The sequence below is a fragment of the Populus euphratica genome, unplaced genomic scaffold, assembly GCF_000495115.2.
Source record: "Populus euphratica unplaced genomic scaffold, PopEup_1.0 scaffold986.1, whole genome shotgun sequence".
Classification (NCBI taxonomy): domain Eukaryota; kingdom Viridiplantae; phylum Streptophyta; class Magnoliopsida; order Malpighiales; family Salicaceae; genus Populus; species Populus euphratica.
The window spans coordinates 21,195-34,200 of NW_011500833.1; the positions used below are offsets into that span (position 1 = coordinate 21,195).

At 31.5% G+C, this 13,006-nt stretch overlaps 2 protein-coding genes across 3 annotated transcripts; one reads left to right on the forward strand and one right to left on the reverse strand.

The window, feature by feature from the left end:
• The first annotated feature begins 3,200 nt into the window (after window positions 1–3,200).
• On the forward strand, window positions 3,201–11,231 carry LOC105116533 (uncharacterized). Of its 2 annotated transcripts, none has more exons than XM_011013935.1 (3): window positions 3,201–3,681; window positions 9,166–10,067; window positions 10,360–11,231. In XM_011013935.1, exons 1-3 carry the CDS (start codon window positions 3,352–3,354, stop codon window positions 10,823–10,825), a joined length of 1,698 nt encoding a protein of 565 aa, XP_011012237.1. In that variant the 5' UTR covers window positions 3,201–3,351; the 3' UTR covers window positions 10,826–11,231. The 2 variants fall into 2 exon arrangements, with proteins under 2 accessions (XP_011012237.1, XP_011012238.1); XM_011013936.1 differs by having other exon boundaries at window positions 3,532–3,681; window positions 9,141–10,067.
• A 378-nt stretch (window positions 11,232–11,609) lies between these two features.
• LOC105116532 (uncharacterized) lies at window positions 11,610–12,655 on the reverse strand. The gene has a single exon (XM_011013934.1). It carries the CDS (start codon window positions 12,581–12,583, stop codon window positions 11,999–12,001), a length of 585 nt encoding a protein of 194 aa, XP_011012236.1. The 5' UTR covers window positions 12,584–12,655; the 3' UTR covers window positions 11,610–11,998.
• Window positions 12,656–13,006: the final 351 nt, after the last annotated feature.

A 13,006-nucleotide genomic window follows, 5' to 3' on the forward strand; every position in this document is an offset into this window, starting at 1 on the left:
AATTTTTAAGGGGTGAAAAAAAAAAATAATTATTAAAAACAAAATATATATAGTAACCAAAAGTTTAAAGATAAAATTTGATATAATCAACAAATAATATGATATTTTTAAATTTTTCATAATTTTATAAAAGTGTTTTCTGCTTAAATTTTTCAAAAAAATACTTTCCTGAAAACTAAGCTAAATTTTTCTTTAACTGGAAAGTGTTTTCCGTTGACTAACTTTTTTAATAGGAAACAAACACAGGAAAGTTTAGAAAATAATTTCCTAAAAAGTAAATTTTAAAAAATAAACATAACTTTATTAGTCTAAAAAATGAATTTTAAAAAATAAACATAACTTTATTACTGCTACATCTTTTTTCAGTTTTGATGAAAGCTTACCGCATTATGAGTAACATAAACTAGAATTGAAATAACAAGTAAAAACTCGTCTTCTAATACCAAATTTAAATTTGATTTGGAATAATAAAAAATATTAAAAAAAATTTAAATAGAAATTAAGAATTAAAAGTAAAAAAAAACAACCAAAAGATTGAAAATATCAATAACTGTATTTTTTTTAATTAACGTGGTTGTCTGAGTTACGTGTATTTTAACTAATTTCATAGATTTTTAAATTACTAGCCATGCAAGCCTCCAGTGATTTTAAAATTTATAATACTCGAATTAGTGAGAGATTTATAATACTCGAATTAGTGATTCACAAGGAACAAAACTAATATCTAACTAGTTAAGTTACACCTTTTAAAATTAACTTTATAAATTTTTATTCAATTTATTTAAAACTTTTTAAAAAATTACATTTAAATAATAAAATCTTTATGATAATCAAATTTGAGCTTAAACAGCACTAACTAATAAAAACCTAACAAAATAATATAAATTGAAATTCAATAATAAAAATAAATATAATATAATAACTTAATTTGAATTAGCATAATTTTCCAATCCAATAACATAAAAATTAAGTTATATTTATTATAAATTAAAGGGACATGTGAATCATGTTTCAGAATTGATGTCTCCACCCCGACAAGGACACATGTACTATATAGATAGACATGTGATTAAGAAACTGACACACCATGACAGGACACAGCATGGACTCGTGAGTAAGCTACAGGAGGACCTGTTCAACCATTAATATTATGTATATTTCTGTGTTTTATAAGAATTTAAAAAAATTAATTTTTTTATTTAAAACTAATATCTTTTTAATTTTTTTTTATATTATTTTAATATATTAATATAAAAATTTTAAAATTTAAATTTTAATAATAATAATAATAATATTTTACTATATTTTTAAATAAAAAAAACTTTTAAAAATTATTACTTCATCATTCCAAACAAATACTGAACAACATTTCAACAAGCGGACCTTTTGGTGGGAATTCTCAAGCTCTAAATCCTAGAATGTAGCAGCAGTAGACTTTCTGTCTTGTAGCGGTCATCAGGTCAAATCAAAGTTAAATCAACTAATCTTTAAAAATAAAAATAACTATACAGGAGATTAAAAAAAAATATTGAATAAAATTTTTAATCATAAAAAAACTAAAAAGAAAATAAATATTAATTAAAATAATAAAAACCAAATCTTATATAAAAACTAATAAAAAATAACAATAAGAAAATTAATTGAAAAATATAATAAAAAAAAGAAAGAATAAAAAACAATTAAAAAATAAAAACCAAAATTGGATACAAAAGAAATGAAATAAAATTTTGAGGGATAAAATTAAAAAATAAAAAAAATAATGAAAAGTACAAAAAAATTAAAAAAATAGAACTAAATCTGAAAAAAATAAATTAAATAAAATGTTGAGGAAATTAAACAATATTGTTTTTGAAAAAACATGATAAAAAAAGTACCAAATGTGATATAAAAATTTAATGAAATTAAATAATAAGGAATGAAATTAAAAAAAATTAATAAAAAAATAACTTAAAATAAAAAAAATTACAATCATAAGAATGAGGATCAAATTCAACTAAAAAAATTAAAATCAAATGACTAGGGATTAAATTAAAAAATAAAATTCAATAAAAAAATTAAAAGCAAAATAAATAAGAATTTAAAGAATGAGGATCATATTTAATAAAAAAATAAAAAATTAAATACCAAAAAATAAAATTAAAAAATAAATAAATCATTGAAATTCATTTTACAATTTTATAAAGCAATCATACCTTTTAATATGGAAGAGAGAGAAAAAAAAAGATATAAAAAAAATTGTCATTGAAACTTCTCTATATCATGAAGGCCAACATGAGCTATCTTATTATATAGAGAGTGACGCGATACTTTAAACATCGCTATTAAAAACTACCATTAAAAGATGCATGTATCAATTATTTTTTTAAAATTATAAAAAAATTAGAACACCTTTAACTCTTTAACTCTACATGATAATTTTAAGAAAATTGAATTCAAAAAACCTAAAATGCTCCTTCATCATAAGTTAAATAAAAAAAAAATTGAGAAAAGATATAAAAAAATTGTCATTAAAACTTCTCTGTATCATGAAGGCCAACATGAGCTACCTTATTATATAGTCACTAGAGAGTGACGCGATACTTCAAACATCGTTATCAAAAACTACCGTTAAAAGATGCTGCATGTATCAATTATTGTTTTAAAATTATAAAAGAATTAGAACATCTTTAACTCTACATGATAATTTTAAGAAAATTGAATTCAAAAAACCTAAAATGCTCCTTCATCATAAGTTAAATAAAAAAAAAATTGATCTTAGAAATTGTGCAGTAATTACACTCTATAAAAATATAAAAATCTAAAAACTTTCTTTAAACATTATCTTTCTTGTTTTTTAAATAGTATGAAAATAATGATATTATAAAATAAAAATATAATTTTATCTTTAAATATATATTATTTTTTTTAATTAAAATAGATAATCAAACTAGTTTATATGTACATTAATTAATTCTATAAATTTTATAGTTAATAATTATATAAATCTTACATAACTCTTAAATTTATAAAACTTGGTTTAGTAATTATTTAGAAATAAATTTAAAATTTAATCGATTAAAATTATATAACTTAAAATTAAAATATATGATATTTTTAATCATTAAAGAGCTGATCACTCATGGATTATATTGTCCCCAGTTCATATTAAAACACTGATAAGATGTACTGAGAGTTGAAAAAAAGATAATATAATATATTAGCAAAAACTGTCGTGTAGCGGGTAGTGTGGTTACTAATTTCACCGATGACATCAGAGCACTGTACAAGAGAAGTAGGCCTCTGTTCATATGAGACCCTCCTCTCTTCCAAAGATTGATCAGACCAGAGAAAAGTTGTAACTAGACAGTAAAAATGCCAAATATAGTTCTAAAAGCAGGTAGTAGACCACCTTGGGTGGGCTTGGCAGCAGCAGTATGGGTTTTGATAGCTGCTGGGAATGGCTACAACTTCCCGCTCTACTCTCCTTCACTTAAATCAGTGTTGGGTTTGAACCAGCAGCAAATAACAATCTTGGGTGTGGCTAATGATATTGGAGAGAATGTAGGTTTGCTCCCTGGCATTGCCTGCAACAAATTCCCTCCTTGGGCTCTGCTTTCTGTTGGTGTTGTTTTTTGTTTCTTGGGCTATGGTGTTCTCTGGCTTACTGTTACCCAGACTGTTATTGGCTTGCCCTATTGGCTGGTACGTGACCAACTTTTTTCCCTTTTCTAGTTGCTTAATTGCATTGAAATCGATTTGTTGATTTGAAATACTTGAAGGGTGTTTTTTTTTTGTCTACACTACACAATCATATATTCTTGATTGTCTTGGATTAGTGTTTGATAGGTTTTCCAAATTTGATCACTGAAATTGCAGGGTGATGACTGATTGCTTTGATTTCTGTCTCTTTTTTAAGGTTCTTTATTACTCCAGATTTATATTTTTAATTGTTTGTTTTCTTTCTTTGCTGGCTGCCCATTTAAAACTTATTGACATGGCTAGCTTTCTAGACAAGTTTAGGGTTCTGCTTTTGTATTTGATTAAATTTTTTGGAGAATCATACCATGGGGGGCCAGAACTATGATGTTTGAAATCCATTATATTTTGGGAACTACATATCTAACTTCTAGAAGAATTCACTTTGAGCTATAATCTTTTTAATTAGGAAACACTTTTTTTGCATACCTACCTGCTGTCATTTTCGTGGTGGTTTTTCGATTAGTTGGTCTCAATAAGAGGCCAATGGCAGTGGAGAAAAAAATTGTTTCATGTTTGAGTCTTGAAAGGAGCCTCTTCAACTGGAAATGCTGAAGCACAGGACCACCTTTTATTCACCTTTTAGTTTTTAGCTTTTCTGTGAATGAGTGATTCTGATGTCTCTTTTTTTCTTATGAAATTGCGTGTGTGGTCTCCCTATTTTTAGCTTTCCTAACATCTAAACAAATGCTTGTGATGGTATTGGTGTGGGAATTTGGTAAAATTCATTCATGATTATCATTACAACTTTCTCTATATTTTATCTAAGATGTTTTGAAAGTATTAGTTAACCAGATGAAATGGCAACAAATGCACTGTTCTTTTTCTAAGGCATGTCTTACTCCGCAGAAGGAATAGTCTTTTTAAATTTAAGTTCCATCATTATGTCTATCACCACGATTCTTCTTTATGGCTAAGGACATGCATTTTAGAGTCCATTAGATGCAGTGTCTTTGATTGCAACTTGTTCTCCGCATACTCCACAATGTATACATTGCTTCCTGGGAAATTTTAAGGGAAACCGATTGAGTTTTCAGGAGTCAGTTTATGTCCTTGTTGAGAGTATTGAAGCTAGAATTTGCACCTCCACTGCCTCTTCTTGCATGGGTATATCCTGATTACATGTTGTGGCCTAAAATTGAATTATATGTGTCCTTAATGATGTGATTGATTAATATAAATTACAACACTCTCGTTTTTTGTTTTCCCTATTGCTGTTTGTTTCATCATATTTTGTGTATAGAAGGGACAAGATATCTGCATGTCATTGTTTTGAAGAACTTTATCATTCTTCATTTTTTTTCTTTGTTTTTGTTTTTTACCTCTTTCTTTCAAATATTAAATGTATAGAAATGTAGGTGCAGATTCTCATCCTCTCAAAAGTTGACATAATTTGTTACTTTAACTTTTAATTGAATGGTTGTGTTACTGAGGATGCTAATGGGTCAATGAAGGAGAAGTGTATCAGTTTCAGCTTGCCTTCTTCTTCTTCTTCTTCTTCTTCTTCTTAATTGATTTTCAATTGATTTCTAGCTCTCAATTGCATGGACAACTGCACTACTCTCCACCACTATAGAAAATAATGATTCACAATCACTGATCTGAAATGGGCAGACTTTTGCTATGATATATTAATTTTGGAAAATTGGGAAGGTTTAGCCTTGTTTTTATACCTGTTTTCCCTATGCGAAGGAGTACTTTAGAAAGCAATATGAGAAACATGCATGATTGAGATTACATTTTAAATTAGGACAACCATTCTTTAAGGTACATATTTGTGTAAGCTATTTAAAAACCAATCTTTTTCACGCTCTAATTTAATGTCACCAGAACTAAGTTCATCATGTAGGAAATTCACAAATTTAAATTTTTGCCACAGTACAGGCTATGTAGAAACCTGCCTCATCAATCCACATTTTGGGTAGTGTACTGTTTTCTGTTCACATTGCACATAAAACATAGCTGGTAACTTATTTTGTGCCTATGTTGGCTGTCATGTTCTGAATTTGAGAAGTTTATATGGCTTTAGAGTGCTGGGTTTCCTGAAATTCTTAGATGCAGAAGAAACAGTAATTTAAAATTTGTTTAGGGAGTCACAGGATCTCGTTAGACAATCTAGGATTGTTTAGGTTTCGAGCGAAAATTATTTGAAAATCAGATTCTCTTTTTGAGATTTGATCAACTTCTTCAAGGTCGAGTTATTGCAGAACATAAGCCGTCTAAGTGTCCGGTCTCTCATAATAATTTACACGAGCTACCAATGAGAAATCTTCTAAAACCATTTTTAGGAAAGATAGATCACCATGCCTTTAAGTGGTAGCTCTTTCTTTTTTGTTTTCAAGTGTTTCTTTGCACCATATGTTTTGTAACATCTATATAACTTACATTGTATGTTCTGTAACATAGCGATAACATTATAGGGAAAACCTAATAATCCTATAAATGATAAAATATTAATTTTTTCCTATGAATAATAATACATATATTATTTTAGGACAATTTTAAAAACTTATTCAATCATGTTCCTATTTGATTTTTCTTAGTGTAGAATTGTAATCCCATGTAGTATTACATCTAGTGCTTAATTTCAAAAACTTATTTATAATCAAGTCACGCTTGATTAATCATTCTAGTTTAATTTATGACTAATGATTCTTATATGTGTGACCCATTATATTCATAATATATTAGTCTGAATATAAATCCCAATCCTCAATAAACTAGGATTAAATAAATTAAACAATCTAATTTATTATCAATTCAACAATTGATGGATTCATATTTTAAGACCAAGTGCATCATCTAATAATGTGTCATGATTTTCAAATATTAGAAAAGTCATATGTGGCTTGACTTAACTTTGTTGTGAATAGTTTCTCAAGGTGATTATTATATTTTTATTTAGAATGTCCGATTTAAACTTATAGCATGAAGTGTCTATTTTTTCAAATCATGTTTGTTATTAATACCATAATCATTGACCTTTTGAATAAGATTTGAAACACTTTTCCAATCTCTTTTCAACTTATGCAAGGATTTCACAATCGATATTATTGAAGAACAAGTGGACCATTTTTTCTAATTTATCTATGGTGATGATAGCTTCATATCGTTCATGTTATGCCTAAGGTTGTCGATTTTGTTCTAGTTGGCATTTTATTTTTTAAATTGGAATGATAAATTTTGGTTTTGGAGCATTTTAGCGTTGCGTTCTTGAGTTGTGTGTGTGTGTGTGTGTGTGTGTGTGTTCAACAATCATGAATCCAATTCATGTCTAAAGATAAATTAGCTTTAAGTTATGCAATACAAACACATTATCAATTATCTAAATGTAATTTCAAAATTTAAAACATTCTTGTCAAGAGTCAAGGCTAAAGAGAACTTTAACTTAAAGTAATTTAACACAAACAAAATGCTAAAATATTGATAAAATAAAATATTTTAATACAAAAGAAGTATAAATTAAACATCATCTCTATCATTAATAAAGAAATAAGTTTCTTGATCTTGTGGTGTTATGTAATGAAAGTCATCAACTGGACATAGATTGTTATTTCGACTAAGCTTGTTATTTCCACTAAGCTCATCATCTAAGCTCATCATTGCCTTCAAAATTGACCTTTTCATACTCTAAAGTTAAGGTAGACAAAGAAACCTTAAATTCCTCCCAACTTAAATCCTTTCCATCCAAAAGGCTGGTTTCTTCACAAATCCAGTCAGTGTTATTAAGCTTCCCTTTCTATTTGCTTATATGTATCTATAGGTTATATAAATATTACACAAAAGAAATCCATACAAAAAAGAAATTCCATTTATTAAGGAATTCTAGATAAAATAGGAAAATTTAAATATTTTTAATTGACATTTGATACAAAATATAATGATGGACATTTTCCTAAACAAACACTTTATTGTCGAAGCCTAGGTGTAGTTGGAAGTTGAAAAGAGATTTTGATCAGCCTTTAAATGCTACTGTTTGGTGAAAGTAAGAATACTACTTGATAATAAAATATAGCTAAAGTTCTTATGCGAATAATTAATTGAATGTTCAAAACTAAAACTAGTCATAACATGCGTCCTCTTGATCTTTTATCCCTTGGCAAAGGCGGAAAGTCTAGGCTCAAAGTGAGCCGAGCACACCTAAAAAGCTAGCGTACATGCACAAAAGCAGGGAGCTGTAAGCAGGGCGGTATCAAGAGGTAGAAGGATGACCTGGATTCTCTTAATAGAAGGGAGGAAATGAATAGAAACAAGAAATAACAAACAAAGAGGTGTCACTGTACTTGTTACTTTTGCTGATTACAATGCTATAACCTATATTTAACAAGTTTTTAGGTTAAAAAAAAAATCTTCTCTTCATTAATCTTACAATATTAAATTATATTAAAAATTTTAGGAGTCATGGTATATGTAGGACAATGTGTAAACGGGAGGTCTAGGATTTTTTTTATAAAAGAATTATAGTTAGCTTATCACTTTATGCAGAACAAAATGGATGAAATAAACCTAGAATATTTCAGCAGGAATTTGGGCAAGAAAATCCAATATGACCTGAGATTCTTGAGATGAAATATTTTCACTTTGTTCTGTTTTTTGAAATGATACGAGGTATATTGGTTATTCTGGCTGAAACTTAATGAAATTGACAACGTTGACTATACCCAATTATGTCAATTTGTTATCCTTGATTAGAACTACATATAGTCATGATCAAAGCATAACATTTCCTGGATAAGATAATTCAGTTATCTCAAGTATAAGAATCATTTACACAACTGTTGATCTCTTCATATAAAATCTCTATACATGTTAGTTCAATGTATATATCATATGAGAAACATCTACTTATTAGTTCTAGATATCTCTTATTTCTTATAAAAACAATTGTTTCTTTTCATAAAAAAAAAAAACATAATGTTCTAGGGCATTTAGTGCAAGTTACTTTGAAAGCATTGTTGAAACCTGCAGCGAGCTCATATTCGTCACTTATTTTTTGCAATCTGGGTGTAGCAAGAAGTCAGAGATGGCCTGGTTCCTAAGTTTCAAAGAACATAGTTTATGTAGTAAAACTCTCGTATACAAACATCATAATTTTTTAACATTTTTTAAATCCATCTTATATTCCATGGTTCGACTATTTTACATTCCGTTGGCATAGGTAGACGTATGAAATCATAGAAGAAATTTTGAAGTCCATGGGCTGTCAAGACAAGCTTTTTCTGGAAATTATGCATTCTTCCCTTTGAATTTCCATCTTTTTCCTTGAAACCTTTACAATTGTTAAATTATTGAGTCATACTTGCTGATTTTTTACAATTGTTTGTTTCTGTTAAATTATTGAGTCATACTTGCTGATTAAGTTTTGCTCTTAGTATATAATATTCCATGAATTATAATCTTTACAGGCTTCACTCTTCGTTGCTGTTGCAGATATGGGTTGCGCTTGTTGTAGCCACTAATAGCACTACATGGTTTGGCACAGCTGTGCTTGTAACCAACATGAGAAACTTCCCTCTCAGTAGAGGCACTGTTTCAGGGATTCTCAAAGGTTATGCTGGGATCGCAGCTGCAGTATATACTATGGTATACAACCTGGTGCTTAAAGATTCAGATTCAGATCTTCTCCTAATTCTTACACTTGGCATTCCCATTTTATGTTTAGCAATGATGTACTTTATTCGGCCCTGTTCTCCAGCTTCTGGAGAAGACTCTTCAGAGCATGTCCATTTTATTTTCAGTCAAGTGGCAAGTGTTTTGCTTGCTCTTTATCTTCTCATAACCACAATAATAAGTGGTGTGGTTTCTATAAGTGATACAGTTTCATACATTTTAGTTTTGATAATGGTTATTATTCTGATGTCTCCTCTCGCAATTCCAGTCAAAATGACCCTTTTCCCTGCAGAACATAAGAGACATGTCCCACCTAGTGATTCTTCAGATCATTTGGTCCCAAAGGAAGGTGAATCAACCCCAATAGATTCTTTGTTGACACCATCTTCTTCAGGTACTAATCTTGGTAGTTTTTATGAGAATGAGGATGTTTTGGATGTGGACATGCTTCTTGCTGTGGGTGAGGGAGCAGTGAAGAAGAGGAGGAGGCCCAGGAGAGGTGAGGATTTTAAAATTCGTGAGGCTCTTATCAAGGCTGATTTCTGGCTTCTTTGGGTTGTAAACTTTCTTGGGGTTGGTGCTGGAGTTACCGTTCTCAATAATTTGGCTCAAATTGGTGTTGCATTTGGACTGGAAGACACAACGCTTTTGCTTACTCTCTTCAGCTTTTGCAATTTTGTTGGCCGTCTTGGCTCAGGCGCCATTTCAGAACACTTTGTAAGGTCATTATTCATTTCCTTAACATAAAGTGCTAGGTTGAAATGTGAAAATCTCTCTTTCTTTTGAAGTAGCACATGTTGTATATTATCATTAGGCATTCCTAGCATGAGTTTCCGAACAATTTAGTAATGTGAATTTCCTAAAAAGTACTTGACTTTTGCAACGTGTGGAATTGGTTATGTGCAATTAGATTTGTGCCCAATATTTCCTGCAGTTTTAAATTTCACTGCATTTTGGATGTGATTTTCTTGCTATTAAGGGAATGATGGTGAAAGTGATAAAATCTCATTGCAGGTGGAAAATGATCCCTCGAACCTTGTGGATGACATTTGCACTAATGGTCATGCTCATGACCTTCATTCTTTTTGCATTTGCTCTTAATGGAATTCTTTATGCTGCTATTCCTCTGCTTGGCATCTGCTATGGGGTCCTGTATTCTATAATGGTGCCAACTGTTTCCGAGCTTTTTGGCTTGAAACACTTTGGTTTAATTTACAGCTTCATGGGGCTAGGCAATCCTATTGGTGCACTTCTGTTCTCAGGTATGCTTGCTGGTTATGTATATGATGCGGAAGCAGCTAAGCAAAGTAGCTCTTCTTGTGTTGGCTCCGATTGCTTCAAGGTGACATTCCTGGTTCTAGCTGGAGTCTGTGGGTTGGGTACAATCTTGAGCATAATTTTGACAGTTAGAATTCGGCCAGTTTACGAACTGCTTTATTCAGGGGGTTCTTTTCGCCTGCCTCAAACATCTGGCCATTGACCAATGGAGATCATTTGTATCATCTAAAAAGGTTGTGCCGTGCTGTTTTGCAGAGGTTTGCTTAGTTGTTGTAGCACTCTGAGACAGTGGCTTACGTTGCCTAGATTTTGTTACATGCTCCAAGATGCTATATTTTGTTTGTTGTCGGCTGTTCAGTGGCGTTATCCTTGATGAAGCTTGCTGTAATGACTTAAAATTAATCAAATTGTGGGAGGGAGGCACATCCAAGTTGTATGCAGGTTATTGCTATGATATATGTCAATCAAATTCAGGATTCCCTCCGAAACTTAAATAAGATAAATCAATACTAGTTTCGTCCAGTCTTTCCTGGCATTCAAAACAGGCCTTTATTCCCCTTTGTTTTCAGGGTGACTCGTTCCAGATTGAATCAATCTAATTTCCATCATGTTTTTCATCATTTCTAGGGGAAATTAATCCTGGAATCTTTTCTATACATGAACTTAGCCATACACTCGCGCTACGATACTACATTTATATCCACTTTGTCTGCTCACACATGCATGTGCACGCACAAGCTGCTGCCTCATTTTTTCTCCTTCCTCTTCCTCGAAGTAGAAAGAGCAGTATGTGTTCAAGACCAGTCCTTGCTTTCCAGTCCTAATCTGCAGGCGCTTGACGTTATCTCTATACCCTTCATCGTTGCCAATTGCTATGATCTGTTGCCACTTACATTAGAAAGTGGTAAACGTAGTCTATTGAGCGAGAATACAGAAGCATAAAACAATATGTTTGGATGCCTGACCACATAGTAATTAACTTAGTATCCTAAAACAATCAATCTATTAAAAGCTGATAATGCTTTCTTTTGTCTGCGAGTAAGACTACAAAATACAAAAGCAGGGGAGACCATCTCATTAATAAAACAGACCCTGATGCCGCCAAGAAGCTTGCAGCTCAATCGACACTCATCTCCTCCCTTTCTTGAGAGATTTCAGCTTCGAGCCTTTCATTTGTAACAAAAAAGAAGAAAAAACAGTCCCTGACGCCAAGTTGTGTTCCTACCTGACCCACCCACTAATGAAAACAAGAAGAAAAAATGAATACATGTGCAAGACTGAAGACTCCATGGTGGAAGAACACACAAAAAATCCATCTCTCACCATTTAAACTGACATCAAGAAAGAGAGAAAAAAGAGGATAAACTATAACAATTCATGTTGGTTTCAGATTCTGAAACATGGTATCCCACCTGATCTCTTCAACACCAGTTGTCCAATAACCCTCATCATCACCCTGATCTAACTTCTCTTTGTTGAGATCATAAATCACAGGGCTTGAAAAACTATCAAGGGTTGGGCCAGCAGAAATCATAGGGGTGTTTGAAAAGCTACCATTTGTAAGCAACAACCTACCTTGTTTAGACGTCATCAACTTCTTGTTCCTCTTCAACATAGTTCCTCTCCATCTGGTACCATAACCAGGCCTTTGAAGAAGAACAAGAGCTGACTCCTCGCTTCGAATCCATGTCCTTATGTACTTAGCTAGACACCTCTTTGTCCTCTTGATTGCAACAAGAACCCTTGCCATGGCACGAGGGCTCTTTCCTTTCTCCTTTCTTGCAAGCTTGAGGATCTCAAGCCTATGTTTGGCTATTGATATCCCCATGCTTTGAAGAAACTCATGATTAAAGTAAGGTATATCTTCTTCTTCAAGCTCATTGTGAGCAAAAGCAAGGCCGTATTCATACACAAGAGAAGGCTCAAGGCCAGTTTTTGATAGCCATGAGAACCAATCCATAGCTTTTGAGGCTGCGTCCGAGTGAATGTGTGCGCTTCAAAGTTTGAGAGGGTGTGTGTATATAATGTAGGTGGTGAATCAACTGTAAAACCAAAAGAAGATAAAAGAAATGGGTGGAGCTGCTACTAGTAGACTTGGACTTTTTCTTGAGGAGCTTAGCTTTTTTTTTTTAAAAAAAAATTGTTACGGTAGTTGAATCTTGAGAGTGACTAAAGAAAAAGAGATTAAAGGTATGTGGGGAGGGGTTTACATGGGTGTGTTCCCTTCAAGAAATGGGCCAAATTAGGAGTGAAACCTAAGGATTCTAACAAGTGGAACATCAATCACGGCATGGGAAAAGACTAGCCTGTAGGGACACAACAATACTTGTCTTTGTGCGTGTAAAGTGTAATCAAGGGAGGAAGGTGGCAAAATGTGCTCAAA